This window comes from Leptonotus elevatus, chromosome 19 (assembly GCF_054856555.1).
Source record: "Leptonotus elevatus isolate MCC_2025b chromosome 19, RoL_Lele_1.0, whole genome shotgun sequence".
In the NCBI taxonomy this organism is placed as follows: domain Eukaryota; kingdom Metazoa; phylum Chordata; class Actinopteri; order Syngnathiformes; family Syngnathidae; genus Leptonotus; species Leptonotus elevatus.
In genome coordinates, this window is record NC_141257.1 from 2600346 (window position 1) to 2621195 (window position 20850).

The 20850-nt window shown below is 44.3% G+C and overlaps 1 protein-coding gene across 7 annotated transcripts in view; it reads right to left on the minus strand.

Annotated features, from left to right (window-relative positions):
* The window catches only part of macf1a (microtubule actin crosslinking factor 1a), a 131233-nt gene that overhangs the window by 64951 nt on the left and 45432 nt on the right, over nucleotides 1-20850 (minus strand). For 3 of the 7 annotated variants that reach the window (XM_086062439.1, XM_086062438.1, XM_086062437.1), the window contains exons 1-29: nucleotides 16937-19145; nucleotides 15231-15397; nucleotides 14967-15079; nucleotides 14022-14128; nucleotides 13807-13926; nucleotides 13444-13539; nucleotides 12766-12893; nucleotides 12470-12563; nucleotides 12243-12397; nucleotides 10683-11166; nucleotides 10510-10587; nucleotides 9893-10054; nucleotides 8846-8950; nucleotides 8542-8763; nucleotides 7862-8014; nucleotides 6215-6369; nucleotides 5860-5986; nucleotides 5427-5610; nucleotides 5190-5350; nucleotides 4035-4213; nucleotides 3812-3950; nucleotides 3527-3720; nucleotides 3250-3409; nucleotides 2955-3038; nucleotides 2630-2737; nucleotides 2454-2552; nucleotides 2122-2244; nucleotides 1529-1620; nucleotides 1313-1448 (exon numbers count right to left, since the gene is read on the minus strand). In XM_086062439.1, coding sequence (XP_085918565.1) covers nucleotides 1313-1448; nucleotides 1529-1620; nucleotides 2122-2244; nucleotides 2454-2552; nucleotides 2630-2737; nucleotides 2955-3038; nucleotides 3250-3409; nucleotides 3527-3720; nucleotides 3812-3950; nucleotides 4035-4213; nucleotides 5190-5350; nucleotides 5427-5610; nucleotides 5860-5986; nucleotides 6215-6369; nucleotides 7862-8014; nucleotides 8542-8763; nucleotides 8846-8950; nucleotides 9893-10054; nucleotides 10510-10587; nucleotides 10683-11166; nucleotides 12243-12397; nucleotides 12470-12563; nucleotides 12766-12893; nucleotides 13444-13539; nucleotides 13807-13926; nucleotides 14022-14128; nucleotides 14967-15079; nucleotides 15231-15397; nucleotides 16937-18022 — 5211 coding nt within the window. In that variant the 5' untranslated portion in view covers nucleotides 18023-19145. Of the gene's footprint in view, nucleotides 1-1312; nucleotides 1449-1528; nucleotides 1621-2121; nucleotides 2245-2453; nucleotides 2553-2629; nucleotides 2738-2954; nucleotides 3039-3249; nucleotides 3410-3526; nucleotides 3721-3811; nucleotides 3951-4034; nucleotides 4214-5189; nucleotides 5351-5426; nucleotides 5611-5859; nucleotides 5987-6214; nucleotides 6370-7861; nucleotides 8015-8541; nucleotides 8764-8845; nucleotides 8951-9892; nucleotides 10055-10509; nucleotides 10588-10682; nucleotides 11167-12242; nucleotides 12398-12469; nucleotides 12564-12765; nucleotides 12894-13443; nucleotides 13540-13806; nucleotides 13927-14021; nucleotides 14129-14966; nucleotides 15080-15230; nucleotides 15398-16936; nucleotides 19146-20850 lie in introns of those variants that run through there. The other 4 variants (XM_086062441.1, XM_086062442.1, XM_086062443.1 and 1 more) reach the window with 3 other exon arrangements.

Here is a 20850-nt window from a genome sequence, read left to right on the forward strand (position 1 = left end):
ACAAAATATTTTTGTCAATTTTATTTTTAATCTCTTTTAAATTGATTTATTCTACCATTAGTATTAAAAACAAAATACTAATAATAATAATACCAGCTATACAACAATGACAATAATTAATTTATTGCACCTCTACCAACGAAATAATGATGATGATAATAATAATAATAAAATAATACTACGATAGCCACTACTACCACAAAAAAATATATACTACGCATATAATACTTTAAATAAAATCTTGTTTAACATTTATTGTACTTATAGATAAAAAAAATCATGAAATAATATTTAGCAGGCATTAACCCCCCCCCCCCCCAAAAAAAAGCAAAAGAAAGAAATAAGCAAACTATTCTAGCATATCTTTAGGCAACATAATAGACAAAGCGAGCAGTACTTACCGGCTGGTGGAAACGCACGCTTAACGGGCAGAGTGCGGCGCAGCGCGGCGTGAGAAGCTGATGTTAGCGTTGTGCATGCCACACTCCATCCTGACCCGTAAACACTACTTTTTTTTTTTTAAATTATACAGTAAACCCTAACGATAAACTGACGGGGGACGTCCACAACGCTCCTTTGTGGCCGCTTGCTGTTAGTGGTTGTTGTCAAGCAAAATGCTGGTTGAAGAGTGACACACTGTTAGAAAATTGCATTAGAACAAACAGGACAAAATCAGACATACACACATAAACACTCGTGATCTGGACACAACATGCTCATGGTGAGGTTTGTTTTTGCATAGCTGGCCTCTGGTGCGCATAAACACACACACACACACACACACACACACACACACACACACACACACACACACACACACACACACACACACACACACACACACACACACACACACACACACACACACACACACACACACACACAACAGCAAAGCAACACACTCAGACACATTTGTATCAGTGTACTCATTATGGTGATGAAATATATGACTTTTATGGTGACAGAGTTTTCTGTATATCCACAGCGTACTTTATTAGGTACCCTTGCACGATTTAATAAAGACTTAAGTACGCAAGTTGAACTCTCCTGTTCTATTGTGGGTTAAATTGAATGCTTTTGGTACCAACGAAGGCCTGGTGTTATTAACGACATCAGCAGCCCGGCAGATGTGATTGGATGTGATGAAAATAGCAACATGAATTTATTAAATGAGGTTGAGGGTGAAATGAATGACACATCTGAAATAAATGAGACCATTTGTACACACAGACAGCGTGAGCACACCTCATGCACGCACACGCATACTCGGTTTGTGAGTGATGTGGAGTCTCAAAGTGACTTTTCCGCCCACCTTCCTCTCCTCCTCCCTGGCCAGTTGCTGCTCCAGCTGCTGCATCTGCTGCGTGGAGGCCTCGCACATGTTTCGGTAGGCGGACGTCAGCTGGTCCAGCTGCGCCTCCACGTCGGCGCGCTCGCCCGGGGACAGCCTGTGGGACGGGCGGGGACGACATGGGTTGGACGCTGGACGCTGTGGGAGTGGACGTCGCAAGCGTGTGAAGCGGCTTACTTGGCGGCTTGTTTGGAGAGAAGGAAGACCTGCGTGCTTCTGATGGCTTCGGCAACGTCGTCTTTCTTGGTGGCAAGTTGCTCGTTAATGGCCTGCATGACAGGAAGAACAGGGCATAAAAACGTCTACCGTATGATATGACCTTTTTTTTGGTTTGTCATTTTGATGTGTGGGGTATTGGGTTAAACCCAGGGGTGCTCAAGTTCGGTCCTCGAGAGCCCCTATCCAGCCTGTTTTCCACGTTTCTCTCCACTCACACACCTGATTCGTGATCAGGATCGTTATCAGGCTTCTGCAAAGCTTGCTGATTAGCTGATCATTAGATTCAGCTGTGCTGCAGGAGGGAAACATGGAAAACAGGCTAGGGTAGGGGCTCTCGAGGACCGAACTTGAGCACCCCTGGGTTACACTAACGTAGCATCCGAGACGGGAGTGGAACAAATGTGGCCTATCTATTAGGTCCCCATGTTAGGTCTGAACAATTAAGACACCTCAAATCGACATCACATATTAAATCACAATATTGAGGAAGGGGGGGGGGGGGGTTAGACACAACTATATTATGTTTTAAATCTAATCTAATGTTTGTTTACTTGTTGTGCAGCGAGTGACGACTCAGCGTTGGGACCGCCGGTCCGTCCCTGGAGACCTCCGATCCAAGCCAGCAGGTCCGACACTTGACCCACCCTGGCCTGCTTCTCCTCCTCCACCTCTTTCTGCATGCGAGGGAACAATGGCTATTACCTCAACCAAGCAGACTTGCTCTTGACACCAAATATTGTAGCACTACAAGCTAAGGCACAATAACAAAGTAAAGAGATTAATAAAAAAACATTTTTTTTAAACATTCATTAGAATAGGACGTGTATTCTTCTTGGTTCAATGTTTTTGCTATGAAATACAAAATTCGTCATTCACATCTCACCTCCTCTTCTTCGAGTCGTCTGAGGGCGTCACTGATGTATTTGACGTGTTGCGTTGTCAACGTGACCAAGGCCGTGTAGCGTGTGCGCAAATCCATAAACTGGGCGGCAAAAAAAAAAAAAAAAAAAAAAAAATTATTTACGAGGCATCTTCATATATAAAAACGAATGAATGTACCTCCTGAGTGATGGCGTCAGAGGAAGAATGCATCCTCCTCCTCTTCACCGGTGACTTGTGCGTGGACTCCACGAAGGCTCTAAAAGTCATCAGTTGAAGCTCATAGTCCTGCAGAAAAAAAAAATATATATACTTTAATTGTTTAAGTGTTCAGGCATTAAAAAGCCACCTGGAGCCAATCACATTGCATTTTCATAGTTCAATTATTGTATTATACAGATTGCCCCTTTGTCATTAAAAACTTTATTATGCAAAGAACAGGATGACTTGTCTTATGTCTTATCCAATAACTGTGATAACTACAAATACTAGCATATACACTTACCTTGACTAAGGTGCAGTACTGTTTGGAGTCAGTCTGGCAATCGTCTAGTTTGGTCTGGTTCTCTTCAATTTCAACGACCAAAGCCTGAAATCAGTTTCAAATGGAATTAATATATGTATTATTAGTACATACAAAAAAACATAATATTAAGTAAACATCATTAGTATGACCCTAAAAAAATATGTAATTACAAAACAATAATAATAATAAATACATAAAATAAAGCTCATCTTTACGACATAAACATTGTATATATGAATTCAGATGGCGTTTCTGTCTCAGCGCAGGCACCGACCGTCTGTTGTGCCAGCTGCTCCGAGAGCGCCTTGCTGTCGCTGGTCCCGGCCGGCGTGTTCTCCTGCCGCTGCGTGGTCTCTCGGATCCACGTCATCAGCTCCGAGTGTCCGTCTCTGTAGCGCTGCAGAACCGAACCAATTCCCTCCAGCTCTGCCCGCCTGCGCCCACGGGACAAAAAAAAAGAAAGAAAGAAAGAAAGACACATAAATGTACAGTAATCCCCTTTTTTTTTGTTTTGGATACCGATACCACATGAGGCGTCCGGCACCACTCACCGTGTTTCGATTTGTTTCTTAACACCACTCCACCGCTCCGTTGCCTGAGTGGCTCGTTCCTGGTAGCGCTCCAGCTCGGGACTGCGGTCCGGGTGGAGGACGGCGAGACGGGACGCCGCTTCTTTGGCGTGGAGGACGTCCGACTGAAGGGACTGGAAGACGCCCTCTTGCTCAGGAAGCTCACATTGCCACTTCTATGAAGAAATTCAAAAAAGTTGTTGATTCGGATTTTAAATATCGATCCATGCATCGATCAATTCATTGTGCAGGCGCTTCACACTTTACCCCCAATTGATCTATCAGGCTTTGGATGGCCGACGTGTCCGCAGGAAGGATGTCCTCCTCGCTCAACCTGCTCTCGTACTTCCTGTTCTGACTTTCCGCCTCCTCCAGGCAGCGCATCAGCACGTCCACCGTTTTTAATCTGGGAATGAACACGAAAAAAAAAAAGAGTCTCTTTTAACGGCGAGAACTTCACCGTGCTGCATTTAAACTTGAGCCCACTGACTTTTGCAGGAAGACAGACGAAAGGTGGCGCAGCTTGTCCATCTTCTCCACAGCGTGGTTGAGCTCCGAGCGCAGGGTGGGGACGCCTGAAGACGTGGGCTTTTCCTCCAAGAAGGCTACGCAGCGCCGAGACACGGCGCTCAAGTCAGAGCGAAGCGCGTCCAGGTCAGAATCCAGTTTCTGGAAATAATTATATTGTCGTAGTAGTATTTTAAGGCAGCAATTCTTAAACCATTTATTTAATTAGTTTGTCCCACCTAAATAATACTTAGCTCTACAATAAGTAGCATAAAAATATAGTAAGTGGTATGCTTAAGTGTTCTGCAAAAAATTAGACGAGTTCTAGTCCTAAAAAGCACTTTTAATATTATGAATGGAAGCCACTGTAACAGTATTCACAGTTTTAACAATTAGGAAAAATAAAATTTAAGAGACCAAAACATATTTTAAAAAAGATGTAATATTAAGAAACATTAGCCAAATATAATGCGAAAAAAATTACTCAATATATAAGGAGATTAAAGAATACTTTTTTGAGGATTTTTATTTTCAAGAATAAAATCAAAATTTACAAGTTGGAAGTTAATAAGGATTATTATAATAAGGATAAGGATATATAAGATTAAGGACAAGAAAAACCTGTCATAATTAGAAATTAAGGTTAAAGCAACACTAAAGAACTTTCAGTCTACGTTGATAATGGCGGCGCCATATGGACAAAAACGTAATGTTATGCCTGAAGGAAGACCATATTTCCCATGAGGACAAGCGCATTGCGTTGTTTTTTTTAGCTCATGCCAGCGAATGAAAGCCTGGCCAATGTTGATCCTTGACTGTGTTTTTATCCAGGTAGCTTCCCTTTTTTTTTTTTGCCTCCTCAAAACTTAGCAGTTGTTTTGCAGCTTCTTTATAATAATAATACTCCAGACCCCCTCAGACGATGGCAAAGGTACCATTCAACTATTTTTAAGTCAATGTTTTAGTAGAAGAGTTATATTTTATTATGGTTAAAAAGTTAACATATATAAGTGCTACTTATATATATATATATAATAGCAGTAAAAAGTCGATATTTATTGAAAATTATTATAATTTTTTTGCTGGGGGGAAGAAAACTAATGTCAATTTTTAACGAAACAGAAAAATGCCAAGTAACCTCTTGCTCCGCTATCCTGGCGGCGTTGTCCGCACTGTCGTCCGCAAGCCGACTGGTCGTCTGAATGGCGCCAATCAACCTCTGCTCGGCCTCGCTGAGACGCAAGGTGACGTTCTGCAGCTCCGACATATACGAGCGAGACACCGACTCATCTTTCTCCTCTGAGGACACACGAAAGCCGTGAGCATCAGCAAGCCTCGTTGGGCAGGTCCCATTTGTCTCGGAACGTTCTCTCACCGCTCTCCATGTTGAGCAGCAGGTCCCGGCAGCGCTGCTGGGCTTGCCGGACATCCGCTTCCAGCTCGCGCCGCTCGGCCGGCGTGAACAGCGAGCTCTCTCTGCTGTCTGACACGAAGTCGGACAGATGGGAGTCCAGGTGGTCCAGAACTTGCTGGCGCTCTGACGGAGACTGGCTGCGGATCTGTGTGCAAATGGGATGTTGCCGGTTTGATGGTTTTAGCTGGTGCCAACGTGTCTTAGTTAGCCCCAAGGAGTAGCCTACAGGTGTGTCTCTAAAAAGAGCTCACCAGTGATAGGACACTGCGACTTACTAAGAAGAAGAAGAATGCTAAAATGTCATCATCTAATATCGGGCCATTCCTAAAAAGCAACATTCAAGGCAAATAGTACTTTTATTTTGAAAAACTGGTCAGTTTTGCTGAAGACTGACCGTGTCCAGGTTCCACTCTGAGACGGCGCGGAGGTCTTTAAGCAGGTAGTGCCAGGAGACCGCACTCTTCATGTTGATGTGCAGCTGGTGCCACAACGACATCACCTGCTGGTACAACTGCTCCGTCCTGCAAGCGCCGCACAGCACACGTCACCCTTCGTTTAATATTAGGTCAATGGGGAAACCGTGCCTTGTAAAAATATATGTATGTGGGTTACATTTTAATTTAGTTATCATTTTCTAACTATTGAGAGGAAAACAATGTTTTATTGCCTTACAAAATATCATTATTATTGCGCAACTATTGAAAGGCTGAACTATTCAGCGTGATGCTAGTGCGTCTTTAAATAACCACCTGCCGGCGGCATCGATGGCCTCCTGGTTGGGCGGCGGCACGGTGAAGCAGACGGAGGGCACCATGGCCTCGTTGCCCGTGGGGCTGATCACCTTCCACTTGGTGCGCTGCCCGTTGTCCTCCAGCACGCATTCCTCGCCGCGGTTGATGGTGATCTGAGACCGATGGCGGCGGGACGCGGGGGAGGCCAGGATGGAAAGCATGAGGGGGGTAAATTAGTCGGGAGTGAGAATGAGGATGGAGGCGGGAAAGAGGAGGAAACAAAATGGAAGATTATTGAATGTTCAGATGATGAAAAGAACACAATTGAGCAGTACAGTCAAATGTGTCAATGATGCAAACAAAATGACATGCAAAAAAATTGAAATCAAGACAATACAAAGCCAAACGATGATTGAATGTTGAGATGATAGGAAGAAACAAGCCCAATCACAACTTCACACTCGAGCCGATCTAAACAAACATAGTCGATACCAACGTTGGTATTTACCTAAAACAAATTGTCCAATTTATGTCCTGGATTTTTAACTGATTAATAATCAGTGTTTTCTTAAAACTTGAAAGTCATAAAAATCCATTCAAATTGAGCATATTGCGTAATTCGTCAATTGTAAGTCTTAAAAAGTATTGGTATCGGCAATACTGGCTTCGTACTCGCTTGCTTTAGGATCGAATCCAAATCTTCCAATATCAAACACCACCAGATTACCTTGTTGATGTGTACACTCTAAAAACAGTTGGGTCAATAATAACCCAAATATGGGTCATAAATGGACCGATCCTCTACTTGGGTCAATTTGACCCAACTTTGAGACAAAAAATGGGTCTTTTTGTATAAAACAACCCAGAAAGTTGAATCAAACTGACCCATAGTGGATCGGTCCATTTTTTGTCCATAATTGGGTTACTTTCGACCCAACTGTTTTTAGAGTGTATTTAGTAACAGTATCAGTATAATATCAGTACCTTTATTAGTTTCAAAATCTTGTACTTTCACACACCACTTAACATATTGTTAATTTGTTGCTCTATTCGGTACTGATATCAGTGATACTGGCCCTGTATTGATTTCGGATCAGCACCAAATCTCACAGCCGAGCGAAAGGCACAACGCAACAATGTTTTGTTAGTCAAGTAAGCAGATTGTGTTGGTTTGAGTAAGAATGGTGCGACTCGCGTCAGCACTGAGCGAGAAGGCGGGGCCAATCGTAAGGAATAAATAAGACAAAATGGCCGCTCTACCTGAACGTTTGTCTTGACAGCCCGACCGACGAGTGAGGGGGAGGGAAAGGAGGATGGGAAGAAGTGAAGAGGAAAAAGATGAGGGAATGGAGAGAAAGAAGAAAACACGATAAAGTGAAGGAAAGAACTTGTGCGAGTGTGCCAGGTGACCATTTAAAAAAAAAAAAAAATAACAGTACATGTGACTCATCATGAAAAAATTAAATGAGACATTACATCTCTAGTCTGACAACATGGTTGGACCTAACAGAGTAGCTAGCATTGAGCTAACAGAGAGGAGAAGTTATTTGGGGTGGGGGTGTAAAATAATAGTGTGCAGGTGGTAGCTGGGCGAGCTGCTGGGCGGATATTGTTGTCCTTTTGAATGATTAAAAAAAAAAAAAAAAAAGTTGTGTTTACGGCTACCTCTATTTGCTTATAGTCGCAGACAGCGCGGATGGGCATGGCCGCCGGCAGGGGGCTGTCGGCGCAGCGGGGGCGCAACTGCACCAGCATCTTGGCGCGGCCCACCAGGCTGGCCACTTTGCCGCGGTGCTCGATGAGCTGCTCCTTCTCGTCCTGCAGGCAGACAGGCAGAATATCAACTTGAACATTTTGTTGACATCAAGTTGTTCACCCTGAATGCTGCCATGGCACTTTGTTGCCATGACAACATCAATAAAAAGTCGGTAAAACATTTCATTTCAGGGTTGTAGAAAAAATATGTTTTTTTTTTATTTTTAAAAAAAGGCCAAAAATACAAATTAAAAATCAGTGGGGAAAAATATTTTTTAAATCACAAAATATTAGAAAAAAATATATACAATATTAAAATATAATTAGAAATATATTTAAAAAAAAAAATACAAAAAAAAAAAATACTATTATAGACAATAAATAAGACAAATTAAAAATACTGTAAAATGTAATATAAAATAAATAAAAGTATGAATAAATTAGAAAAAAAAGTCAAATATTAAAAAAAGTATAAAAATGCAGTACTATTTGGAAACAAACAAAAACAAACAAGTCCTCTATTTGCAATGTTTTCTAATATTTGTGTGTCCTTGACGGCGGGTGAACGTGAAGCTGGACCAAGTGCGTACCATGGAGTCCTGCAGCAGGTCCTCCAGCCTGCTGAGGCGGCTGTTCCTGTCACAGGTGTACTGCCTCTTGATGCTCTCCTGCAGCTGCCTCAGGTACGACTCGCAGTCGCGCGCGTCGCTCATGAACTGGAAGTAAGCCGTGTTGTCTTTCAGATGCTGCTCCACGCACGCGCAAAGTTGGTCCACCCACTGCCACTGCGTCTGCAGCGCCGCGCTGTACGCCTGCAAACACGTCAAACATCATTATGTCCAAAGCGCCGTTGTTTTTGTTTCGGCGGAAATAAAGAACCCCGCTCCTCCTCACCTCCAGCGTCTGCTTGGCGGGATGGTTTTCCTGACACAGGCGCAGCGCCGTTTCCTGGAGGGAGCGCATCACGCCGTGTTTCTCGTCCAGCTCGCACCGCAACTCCTGAACACATGACAACCATCCAATATTAACTCATTTGCTTCCAAAAACATATAAATACATTCTATTTTAAATGTTACCATGGTTTCAAAAACATATTCATGTTTTTTTGTTTTGTTTTTTATGCTAGAGCATACAGAAGGCTTTGATGCAGCCTCTGAACTGAAGAGGGACGAAGAATGGTAGTTATTACAAAAACAGCCAGCAGGTGACAACAGAGTATAAGAGATCAACCAGGGCCATGTTGAAAAAAAGCTCTTTTCCCACAGTTTTCAACAGATTTGTGAATAATGATGAAACTTAGCTATATTCTAATGCTAATTGCTGCAAAATGGAAACAGATAGAAATGTACTTTTTTTCCTGATGAAAGAAGAGAGTCTAATCTTTCTTTTGGTAGGTTCCATGTTTTTATAGCAATAGAACACAATATTCTGTGGGCCTTGCAAAATCAGTCAAAATCCAGTAAAACGGCTGAGAGCGAAGGGGGTTGCTTCAGTAAAAATGGCTGCGAGTGAATGAGTTGAACACAATCCAGTGCAGAGATGACCGATTGTTGAAGTTTCAGTTTTAAGGTGTAATAACAGGGTTCGCCACTAAATGGCAGACAGGCCGCAAAAGCTTCAAAAAAGTAAACAAGAACAGTTCGTTTAAAGTGCAAGAGTTACAAAATTTGTGTTATACAGGTGAGTGAGCCAGCCTGTTAATTTTGGGACTTTGAATGACATGCGGGACAAACATACGGTAGTATAATATTCAACTCATTGTTGAGTAAGTTGCTTTTTGTGAAAACGTGCACAAAAATGAGTAATTGCAGTTATTCCAATTAGTTATTTCGTGCCATCTATGAATGGGAGTTTGTATGCATGAGAGAAAACAGAGCTGACATTTTTGACACCACACCGGACATTTAGTGTGTGTGGTTTGCCCCCCCTCCCCCAACTCACACTGTACATCTCCCGCTTGGCGTCCATGTTGGTGTTGTTGTGGCTCCAGTCAAAGGCGATCTCGTCCTCCTCGCGCTCGTTCAGCCAGATCAGCTCGTCGGTGCACTCGCGCACCAGAGAATGAAGACTCTCCAGGCTGCGAAGCCGCCACGACGAGTGCTCCTAAAGGCCAAGAGCGCCGCATGACGTTAGTGGGCGACGCATGCACACGCACACGCCAGCAAATCCAAACGCACGTTCATATGAGGGGACACAGACTCACAACAACACATTTGTTTGGGTCGACAATTAACCTTTTTTTTATGTGTAGTGATGTGTGTCCTTGTCATGTACGTCTCTGTGTGAGAGTGTGAGTCCTTGTTTGTGTAAGTCTATGTGTACTTGTGAGGACCATATTGCGTGTTTTTACTATCATTGTGGGGACCACAGGTGCTTTCTGGGGACATTTTGGCCGGTCCTCACAACTCAAGACCTCATTTTGAGGGTCAAGACTTGGTTTTAGAGTTTAGGTTTGAATTGGGTTTTTAAGGTTAGGGTAAAGGGCTTACGAAATGCATGATGTCAATGGGATGGTCCCCGCTAGGAATAATGTGTGAATGTGTGTGTCCTTTGCTGACCAGTAGTTTGCAATACTGCTGCTCCAGTTTGGCCAGCGTGTCGCAGTAGTTGCTCCTGAAGTTGGTGGACACTTTGGCCTACGACACAACAACGTCGTCAGTGTTGTTCAGCTGACTTTGTGGATTATTTCCAGCCATCTTGTTCCTTTCTTTGGTGTGAGCCAAGCACATACCTCGTAGCTACGAGCCTCCTCCAGGCCGCTCATCAGCTCCTCCACAGCCACATGCACGTTGTTATGTTCCTGCAGGTTGTTTTCCACCGAAGGAAGGTCCGCCCCCCATTCGGCTCCTTCCAGAAGCTCCTGAAGCACAACAAGTTTAACCAAGAGTCCCGACGCCTCTTCGGGGGTGTCCGAATATGTGCCCGATCGGACCTGCGTCTCCTCCACCCATCCCAGAAGCTCGTAGATGAACCTCAGGCTGCCCTCGTCCTCAGACGACGACATGGCCACCAGCTGGGAGCGGGCCATGGGGCGGCGCAGGAGGGCGGCCCCGGCGGCGCCGGCGGCCCCCAGCAGGGTCTGACCCAGAGAGAAGCCGGAGCCCTCGGCGAGGGCGCGCTGGCTGGTAAGCCTGCCCCCCATAAAGTGACCTTTTCTGTACAGGTTGGAACACTGAAGTCGGAGAGACACCAGCTCCTCTTCAAGGCACGATAATCTGCATTGGAACAACATACACACTTTGTATTACCTCCACCAAGAACATTGAGTGCTTGTGTCAATTCAGGATGCAGCTATTGATTCTTTTTATAATCAAGTATTGCACGTTATTAACTCATTCACTCCCAGCCATTTTCACTAAAGCAACCCCCTTCGCTCCCGGCTGTTTTACTAGATTTTGACTGATTTTGCAAGGCCCACACAGAATATTGTGTTCTTATGTTATAAAAACATGGAAACTACCAAAATAAATATTAGAGTCTCTTCTTCTATCAGGAAAAAAGTACATTTCCATCTGTTTCCATTTTTCAGCAATTAGCATTAGAATATAGCTAAGTTTAATCATTAGTCACAAATCTGTTGAAAACAGTGGTGGAAAAGAGCTTTTTGCAACATGGCCCTGGTTGATCTCTTATACTCCGCTGCCACCTGCTGGCCATTTTTGTAATGACTACAATTGCTTCAAGCATTCTCTTCAGTTCAGAGGCTGCATCAAAGCCTTCTGTATGCTCTAGCACAGGGTTCACCAATTCCGGTCTTCGAGGTCCGGAGTACTGCAGGTTTTAGATGTTTCCGCCTACCAACACATCTGTTACTAAAGATCAGGATCGTTATCAGGCATGCTGATGAGCTGATTATATGAATCAGGTGTGCTAGTGGGCGGAAAAATCTAAAACCTGCAGGATTCCGTACCTTGAGGATCGGAATTGGTGAACCCTTCTCTAGCATAGAAAAAAGACCATTAAAAATCGTATAAACCCGTTTTTGGTAGTATTCAAAATAGAACAAGCAAATGGGAGCAAATGAGTTAAACAATAACGTGCATATGAATTCCACTAATTATTTTTGGCCACAGCCTGGTGAGTGACGTGGGTGTCAGTAAATGAGAGTGCAGGGTTGGCTAACTGTTAAAAAAAAAAAACTAATGCAATATATTAAAACTAAATATTAAACGTGACAGATTGTGTAATACCATTTAAACAAAGTCAGAGACGCACATCTGCTGACCTATTCGGAACCAAGATTGAAAATGTGATTCATTTGCTGAGGCGTGCACTCTCTCATCTTACCCACCTGAACGCGAGCTGCTCCACTTGGTAGTATTTTTCATTCCGGAGGACTTTGAGCTCTTGCTGCATTTGTGCCATCAGCGCCTCGCAGTCGCGCAGGGAGCAGGCCAGCTCGCTCTCGCACTGCACCGCCTCGCCGCTCTCTGCCCGAGACATGTCCTGCTCCACACACGAGACCTTTCAATCGAGCACGTTCCGTACGGGACACGCGTTTAAGACACGAGTACTCACGGCTTGTAACGTGTTCTTGGCCAGGGTGAGTTTCTCCTCGCAGTCCAAGGCGAGGTTCTGGAACTTGTTTGCTCTCTGGAGTAGCAGCTCGAGCCTGTAGTAACAAGACATTTGAATAAAATGTCAAGGATTTCAGTTTGAGCATCGTGACAATTGGGTTGAAGCACTTTGATCCCCGTAAGGCCAATTATACCACAACATATTACGGTTTCCCTCCAAAACCACAAAATATTGTTAAATAAGTGATACATTAGAAACAGAAATGCAACATTATGCCATTAATATTGACAACGTACTTGTCCACCGCAGGTCGCAGAAGCTTCTCCCTCTCCAGCATCTCCAAGATGAGTTTGCCCCACTCCTCCTCCAAGTCGTTGGGGTGGAGGCCCTGAGGCAGCTTCACGCGGCCAAACTCCATCCAAACCTTGTGACACGCGCACACAAAAGTGATCACAAACACCAACAGACAAGATGATAACGCGTGACGAGGTAACAGTGGGAAATCATCATTTGTTGACATTAGCAACTGCATTGCCAGTGTGGGAAATGGCCGTAGGGGGAGGATGAACCTCTCAACTCCACAAACTCACTCCTTTTTTCTTTTCTTTTTAAGAGCTCAGTATTGTTCATTCGGAAATGTCATCATCATTGCTCTTTTATTTTTTTTTTTAATTAATTTATTTATTTATTTATTTATTTATTTTTCATCAAATCATCATTTGTTGACATTAGCAACTGCATTGTCAGTGTGGGAAATGGCCGTCGGGGCAGGATGAACCTCTCAACTCCACAAACTCACTCTTAAAAAAACAACATCATATTGTGCGACCAAATGCACATTGTATGAAAAAAAAAAAAGAGGACATCTTATTGGTAAAACCTTATATTTGATAGGTTTGCGATTTATGCTGCCTTTTAGATGTCGTTTTAACCAAAACAAACCTGACCTCTGTGAAAACCCGTTTCCCGTTTACCTCCAAAAGTTTATAGAGATGTTCCACGTGACTTTTTTCCAGCTCCTTGGCGGGAATCTCCGTTTCCTTGAAGTGGACGTACTCATTGTAAAGTGCCTGTAGGAGCACAAGAGACAAAAGTCCAACGTTTGTTAACTAGTGTCAGTGTCCAAAATGGATTCATTTGGCGATTTTCGAAAAAAAAAAAAAAGTGCACGTGTAATGCAGAATCAGGCTGAATTTTTGCGCCCCTGTAATTTTGACACCAATTGTTACGTTCTTATTTGCGTCCTTTTTTGGTGTTCCAGAAAGAGCTCAAACATTTACAAATAGGTCATTTCAGCAAATGGAAATGCTCCACAGGAGAAAAAAGAAAAGCTTCACCTTGAGTTCTACTGGATTCTGTGGGAAGTTCTTGTTGGCCATGATGGCCGTTTGCTGGCGGCTCCATTGGAGCAGAGACGAGAACCTGGACTGATACTCGGACCAGCGCTGATCCACCTCCTGAAATATTAAAAATAAACCAATTTTAATGACTGCTAGTGGTATTACATTTAATTTACAAAAATGGAAAATAAATGACATTGATTAGGACATACGTGTGCGACGATGCCCTCGCCTCCCTCGGGGATTTTGGGGAAGGCGTCATAGATGGACGAGACATACGTGATGACAGACTTCTCGTCTGGGGACGGAACGTTCACATCTGGCAGGAGAAAGAAAAGCAAACATTTTCACAAAAAATAATAGAGGAGGTGCAAAAGCACCATGTTGTTACTAAAGTAACAATCCTGTTCGGACTTTAACTTATTCACTTGCAGTCATTTTCACTGAAGCAACCCCTTTTGCTCCCGGCTGTTTTACTGGATTTTGAATGATCTCTTAGACTCCGCTGCCACCTGCTGGCCGTTTTGTAATAACTACCATTGCTTCAAGCGTTCTCTTCATCAAAGCCTTCTGAATGCTCTAGCATAAAATAAAACCCCATAAAAAAACGTAAATGTAAGCATGGTAATATTTAAAATATAACTTATTTACACGTTTTTGATATTTAATTATATTGGGCCAAAAAAATCTAATAAAAAAACTAACATTAAAAAAAAAAATGTAATTACTGGAAAAAATATAAAGAAAAGGATCAGAAAAAAAAAATCTTGATTTGACCTGCGATTTAGCTAATAGCAGAGTTGGTATCTATTTAAAAATTCCACTAAATATTTATGCAAACATAAACAAACAAAAAACTATTTCTGGTAATGCATATAAACAAATTAACGTTTTATTTGGTTATTTACAAGAGAAAATGTACATTACAAATTGTTCATTGAAGTCCAAAAAATTATTCAGTGCTCAACTGAGGAGCTACTTTTTAGTAGAAAGTCATATCTATGAGGCTGTGTTTCAGCAACCCGTCAGTCCACTAAATAGAATAGAACAGCATAGAATAGAATCTTTACTGTCATTGTAATGTGTACAATGAAAATTCAAGTGCCAAACCAGTCGGTGCAAAAGCATGGAAGTCAAGAGTGTGAATGTATCTTCACCCTCAGCGTCGAGCAGTCTGGTCACCCCTAGCGACTCGGCGATCTCGAAGGCCTGCTCGAGGTTCTCATGGTTACTCTGCTGTGACACCGCCTCCATGTTGATCAGGTCGGGTCTGGTGAGGGGAGGGGGGGAAAAAAGAAAACACTGTGAGGGAAAGCGGGGTTGCTGCGATCAAAAAATATATACACTAACCACGAAAAAAATGTGAAGCTATGTGGCTTTGTGGGTCGTGTACTTGTATATATCTAAAAAATGGCAGCAACCTATATCTGTGCAGCAGGGCATTGAACATGCGTCCATCGCTCCACGACGAGGTGAAGTTGACACAACGGAGGCCCGGATAGCCTTCGGTAGCCTGCTGACTCCATAGCAGCAACTTCTCCTTGGCGGTGAGGTCGCCCGACTCACCGCAGACGTAGATCTCTGAGATCTGCAAAGTAGAAGAAGAATATCCAACCACTTGAAAGCCAAACTATTGTTGAGTGACGAGTTTTGTCTTTCTGTTTACTTTCCACCAAGACAGCGTAACAGAATTAAAAGATGAGGATGGCGACTCCATGAAGTGGAATGTTGGCTATTCTGAGACCCGTTACAATTGAAAGGCCAAAAAAATGCGCTTGACTATTGACCGCTGCAGCCTGGAACCTTCTGGTTTTACGTCAATATTTGTAGACCCAGCTGGAAGACACTTAAGTATCTATGTGTGGTTGCTATGGGAACAGACTTGTATATGTCACGATTCAATGTGCTTAGCCAACTCAAATGGATTAATCCAACTGTTCACGGTGGCCCTGACTCTCCATGTGGCACTGAGCCAAGCGAATGAGCTCAGCTTAGCATGTCGGCCCTGCTCACAACATGTGCATAGAGGGCTCGTGACTATTTCAATTCTCGCGTTCATTATTCAATATTTTAAAGACAAAAATTGTTGTTTGCTGCTACTCTTCTTTTCAAACCCCCATCTGATCAAGGGAACCTTTCAAATCTGTCCCGCACACAGACACAGCAGTGACTCAGCAAAGTGCACCTTAGCATCTACCTGGCAGCTATGCTGCAAATTTCTGCGTCGCCTGATTGCTGCAGAGAAGCTTCAACAGACGCTGGGGCTCCTAACGTGATGCACAGTGTTATATAAACGTTGTAGGAGAATACAGAAAGGCAACCGATACTAATAAAGAGCAAGGAAGTAAGAGGATGGAAAAGGCAAGTCGCTCTGTGTCGCCTCGATTAGACTCTTGGGACAGAGGCAGGAAACACAAGGCCAGTGTCCCTGATAACACACACAGACAGTATATCCTTAAAAGCCCTATAATAGCGAGAGTCTACATGTTGGGCGCAGGAATAGCCGCCCACTCAGAAGCCTGCGTGATAATAAGATGCAAATATGTTCCAATGTACGCTGCTTATGTGCGGCAAAACGATTAAGTCAGAATTTGGAGTACAGTAAGTTCTCAACGTACAATCAAGAAAGATTAGAGTCTCTTCTTTCATCAGGAAAAAAAGTATATTTCTATCTGTTTCCGTTTTGCAGCAATTAGCATTAGAATATAGCTAAGTTTCATCATTATTCACAAATCTGTTTAGAACTGTGAGCAAATGAGCTTGTTTTCAACATAGCCCTGGTTGATCTCTTATACTCCGCAACCACCTGCTGGCCGTTGTTTTAATTACTACCATTTCTTCACCCGTTCTCTGCAATTCAGAGGCTGCATCAAATACTTCTGTATGCTCTAGCATATTTAAAACAAAACATTTAAAAAAAACATATAAATACGTCTTTGGGACACTTAAAATATTTAAAATAGAACGTATTTATACGTTTTTGGGAGCAAATGAGTTAAGGGTAACTCCCCAGTGGCACGACTTTGGGCCCTTAAAATAAATAATCACGCTCCTCCAGAACCAGTTCTTAAAAATAAAAAAACAGCTTCGTCATTGCCTTCAGAGTGATAAAAAGATCCGAGCTGACCTGCGGCAGGTGTCTACCAGCAGCCTGCTGCAATCCCTGCGGACCCTCCTCCGCCATGGCGTCCAGTATCTCAGACGAGCAACTGGTTAGCGTCTGCCAGTCCGCGCGGCTAGGAGTAGTGACGGCTGTTTCCGGCGAGGTCATTGGCAGGTCGCTGGCGTAGCCTGATTCCAAGAGGGAGCATCTCTCTAGCGCGCGACTCGGCGTGTCCAAGCTAAGTCCTTCGCCGGCGAGATTGTCCGGCATCCAGGTTTGGTTGAAGGCATCCTCTTCTGTGTCTCCCTCATCTTCCGATAGTTGGACTTTGAGAATATTTCCTGTCACCGGGAAAGGAGCAGGTGGCTCTTTGCGAACTTCCACTTCCCGGTCACTATCACCCCTCCAAGCTGGAGAGCCGTAGTCACTAGGGTACACCGTCCTCACCACGCAGAGCTGACCATCCACCTCTCTGATGTGGACCACACCGTTGCGCTCCCCTAAAGAAGAAACCGCCTCTAATGTCTCTACTGCCCGTCTTTTAATCATTTCACCCCGTGTCCTCTCACACTTATTTGCCTTAACTTCTTCAAGTATGCAAGGTTTCTCCAAGACCCCATGGACTTTCTCCTGAACACGGCAGACCCTCCCCCCTCCCGGGGTGGTGGTACTGCCCAGAGCTGCTGCAGTGTAGACTGGGCTAGTGGTGGTGGTTTGGCTGGGGAGGCTGGAGACGTCAACGATTGCGCTAGCAGCGTCTTCCTCTCCGGGGAGGCAGAAAATTCCTCTCCAGGCCGGACTGAGCTTGGGGTTATGCTGAGCTTGGGGGATACCTGGGCCTTGAAGGCTACTGGTAGGAGAACTTGCAGATCCTGGAGAAAGCAGACCTCGACGATCCAACTTGGGCAACATTAGATGAGAGCTCGAGTCCAAAAATCCTACAAAAGTAGGCTTCATCTCGACAGCTTGAGGTTCTTCTACGTCGACTTTCCTGTTTTTCCGTCCCTTGTGCCTTCGCCTGAATCGTAGCCGCTTCTTGGATGACGGCGGAGGGCCTCCAACAAGTTCAGAGTCTGGTGGATGTCGGACACAACCCATTGAGTTCCCCATCTTGTCTTCAGTTGCTGAGAAAATGTATTTCTTTCCAACTTGAGTCACGGCAAAATTCCATGAAAACAGACACTTTAATAGGAGGGGATTTAGGTCGCCCACCAAAGTGAGAAAATAGGGATCCTATTTAATAGGACCGGACAAACAATATGGATGCTATGAGCTACTCCCGGCAAAGAGTGAGAAAGAACCTTGTTCCTCAGCCAATAAATGATTCAGCTGCAGCTTCACCCCCACCCTGATGCATCTTTTAACTCTCTCTTGCATGGTCATCTCGTCAGAGTGCCTGCACTCTCAAGCCATAGTCAGAGAATGAGCATATAACATGGTACTTGCGCTCTCTTTTTTTTTTTTTTTTACTTCCCGGAAGACTTCAAGGACACTCAGACCCTGCAGAGACTTGCGGATGATGAAAGAAAATGTGTGGATTCCAGCAGGTGATTTATCAAACAGCTACTTGGCAAGGAAGGTGATAAGTGGCACGAGACCACGTCGTCAGAAAAGTGCAGCGTAATCCAGAGCGTCGGGAAAGCGCTACGTAGACCCGCTACGGGGTTCAACACTGTCCATTCCTCACTCATGACAGATAACACATGTTGCAAGCCCTTGAATTAATGATGCCTCCAACTCTACTGCAGAAGCGTAGGTTGTCCCTGGGGGGGAATTCCAATCCGGTAGCCCCCGGTTGAAGATGGATTAAAAAGGCGATGCGGTTCCGCGTCTTGCGTAGTGAATGAAAGCTCAGATTTATTTCCGAGTGGTGCCGAGGCTGCACAGCCTCCGGATTGGTTGTGAGGGAGACAACACAGCGCACGGCCAACCAATGCAAACGCAGAATGCAGCCAGGCTCGGCCAATCTCCTCCCAGCTTGCTGGATAGTTGGCATCGGCTTCAGCAGTCACGTGAGTTGCAGGTTTTACAGGCGTCAAAACATTGCAGCGACTGCAGAATCACATTATTTGCTCCTTGACGTAAACTGAAGAGAAAGGACTCAGCATCAGCAAAACTTCCCTCCAGATGATACTCTGAAGACCGATGTCATCCATATCAAGGAGTATCATTGGTTCAAGCAGAAAAAACTGGTCCCGGCCGCAGCTAAGCCTCCATCAGGTGGTGCACTGCGACGGCACAACAAGTCCAGAGTTTGCAAGAGGAGGACCGGCCTCGATCTGTCATTGCCCCCCCAGAAGGGGAGGTTTATCTCTGATAACAGCTCCTTGCTGTATCTAATTATGAGGAGGCACCCATCCCGGACTTAAATCAGGCTCCTGAGATAATCCAGATTCAGTTGACAGTCAGATCGACATATTCAGCATCCGTTGCTAGGGACGTCTGGAAGTTCCCCCCATCCACAGGGGCGTCTCCTCCTCAAGGCAAGCTAGTCCGTCGACGTGATGGTGTCAGCTCCTCCCCCCCAGACACTCAAGGCTGTTTTTCGGCCTGCCGATGAAGGCGAGCCTGGCGCTCCGGTGCCAGAAGCCCGCTTGGATGTGACTCCCCCCTTCGCCTGCTTGCTTTATCCCCCGCTAGCTTGCCAGCAGAGGAAAAGCTTTTTTTTTTATCTCCCGCCTGCTGCTGCAGCTTCCATTCTCGCTCTCTCCTCCTCTCTGTCACTTTCTCACATACAAACCAACCCTCCCTCTCTCTCTCTCTCTCTCTCTCTCCCTTGCTCACTCACACGACTCTCCTCCTCCTCTTTTCCACTTCCTTGTTGCTACTCTCTCACTTGTCCTTGCTCGCACATTTAACCGTTAGCAGACCAAATGCGCACACTGGAGCTGAACGCTACATGGAGTGAAGCAAAAAAAATCAGCATCTGCGCTAGATCTCGCATGCTAACTTTAGCATATTTGATTGTCGGCTTTGAAAAACGCTTTTGCATCACTGCGTGGTACTGAGAGGATTGGTAGCGCTGCCGCAATAATTCCAGGCCACGTTAAGTGGCAACAATTTGTCAAAAAAACCACCAAAAGCAACAGAGATCTGCATATACTGAAAGGCGCGAGGAAAAAACAGAGCTAATTGATTCCTGAGGCTTTCATGCCTTCATTTCAATGCCATTAGCTAAGCTAGTAGCTTCACGGACACCCACACCCGCACTTGTGATCAATTATTCAACTGCTATTTTGTCAGTAATAAAGACTGATGCACATTACAGCCTTTCATTTGCATTTCAAATGGCTCGAAAATGTTACCAAGGCTGGACTGATTACAATGAGCTCATGATGAATAATTCCGTAATGCTGTTTTCAAGCTTTTAATCTTATGAATGTTCATTTGGAAGACAAAAAGTGATGGGCTTAGACAGAATAGTGTGCCAGTTTTATGAGCAAACGTTTGTTGTTGTTCTTTTTTTTACTTTTATTTTTACCACTACAATAACATTTAGCAGGTCACATTGACCCATGAACAACTTTCAGCGCACCAAAGAAACAAAAGTGAAGGAGGAGTCCTCATTTTTTAACCTGATTCTGAAGTGGAATATTACAAAAACCCGCTATGACCCACATGTTTTTATAATTAGCTTGCTATCTAAGCTACGCTATTCATACGTTCCATGACTGGACGGACAATGGTGGTCCAAGCCACAAGCAGGCCTCCCTCGCCACCAAGTGTAGCACACACACTTGTACTGAGTCACGTTTATGCCCTTGCATTGCCAGGCTGCTTCCAGAGCAACCAGGCCGCCATTGTCACCTTCATGCTTTAAATATTTGGACGTGAGGCCACTGAGGAGCTTTGGGATAAAACTACAACCACTAGTGGTATGAAGGCTCCCTCTAGTGGTATGCAAAAGTACAGTTCTGTTGTATTTAACTTAATAGTGC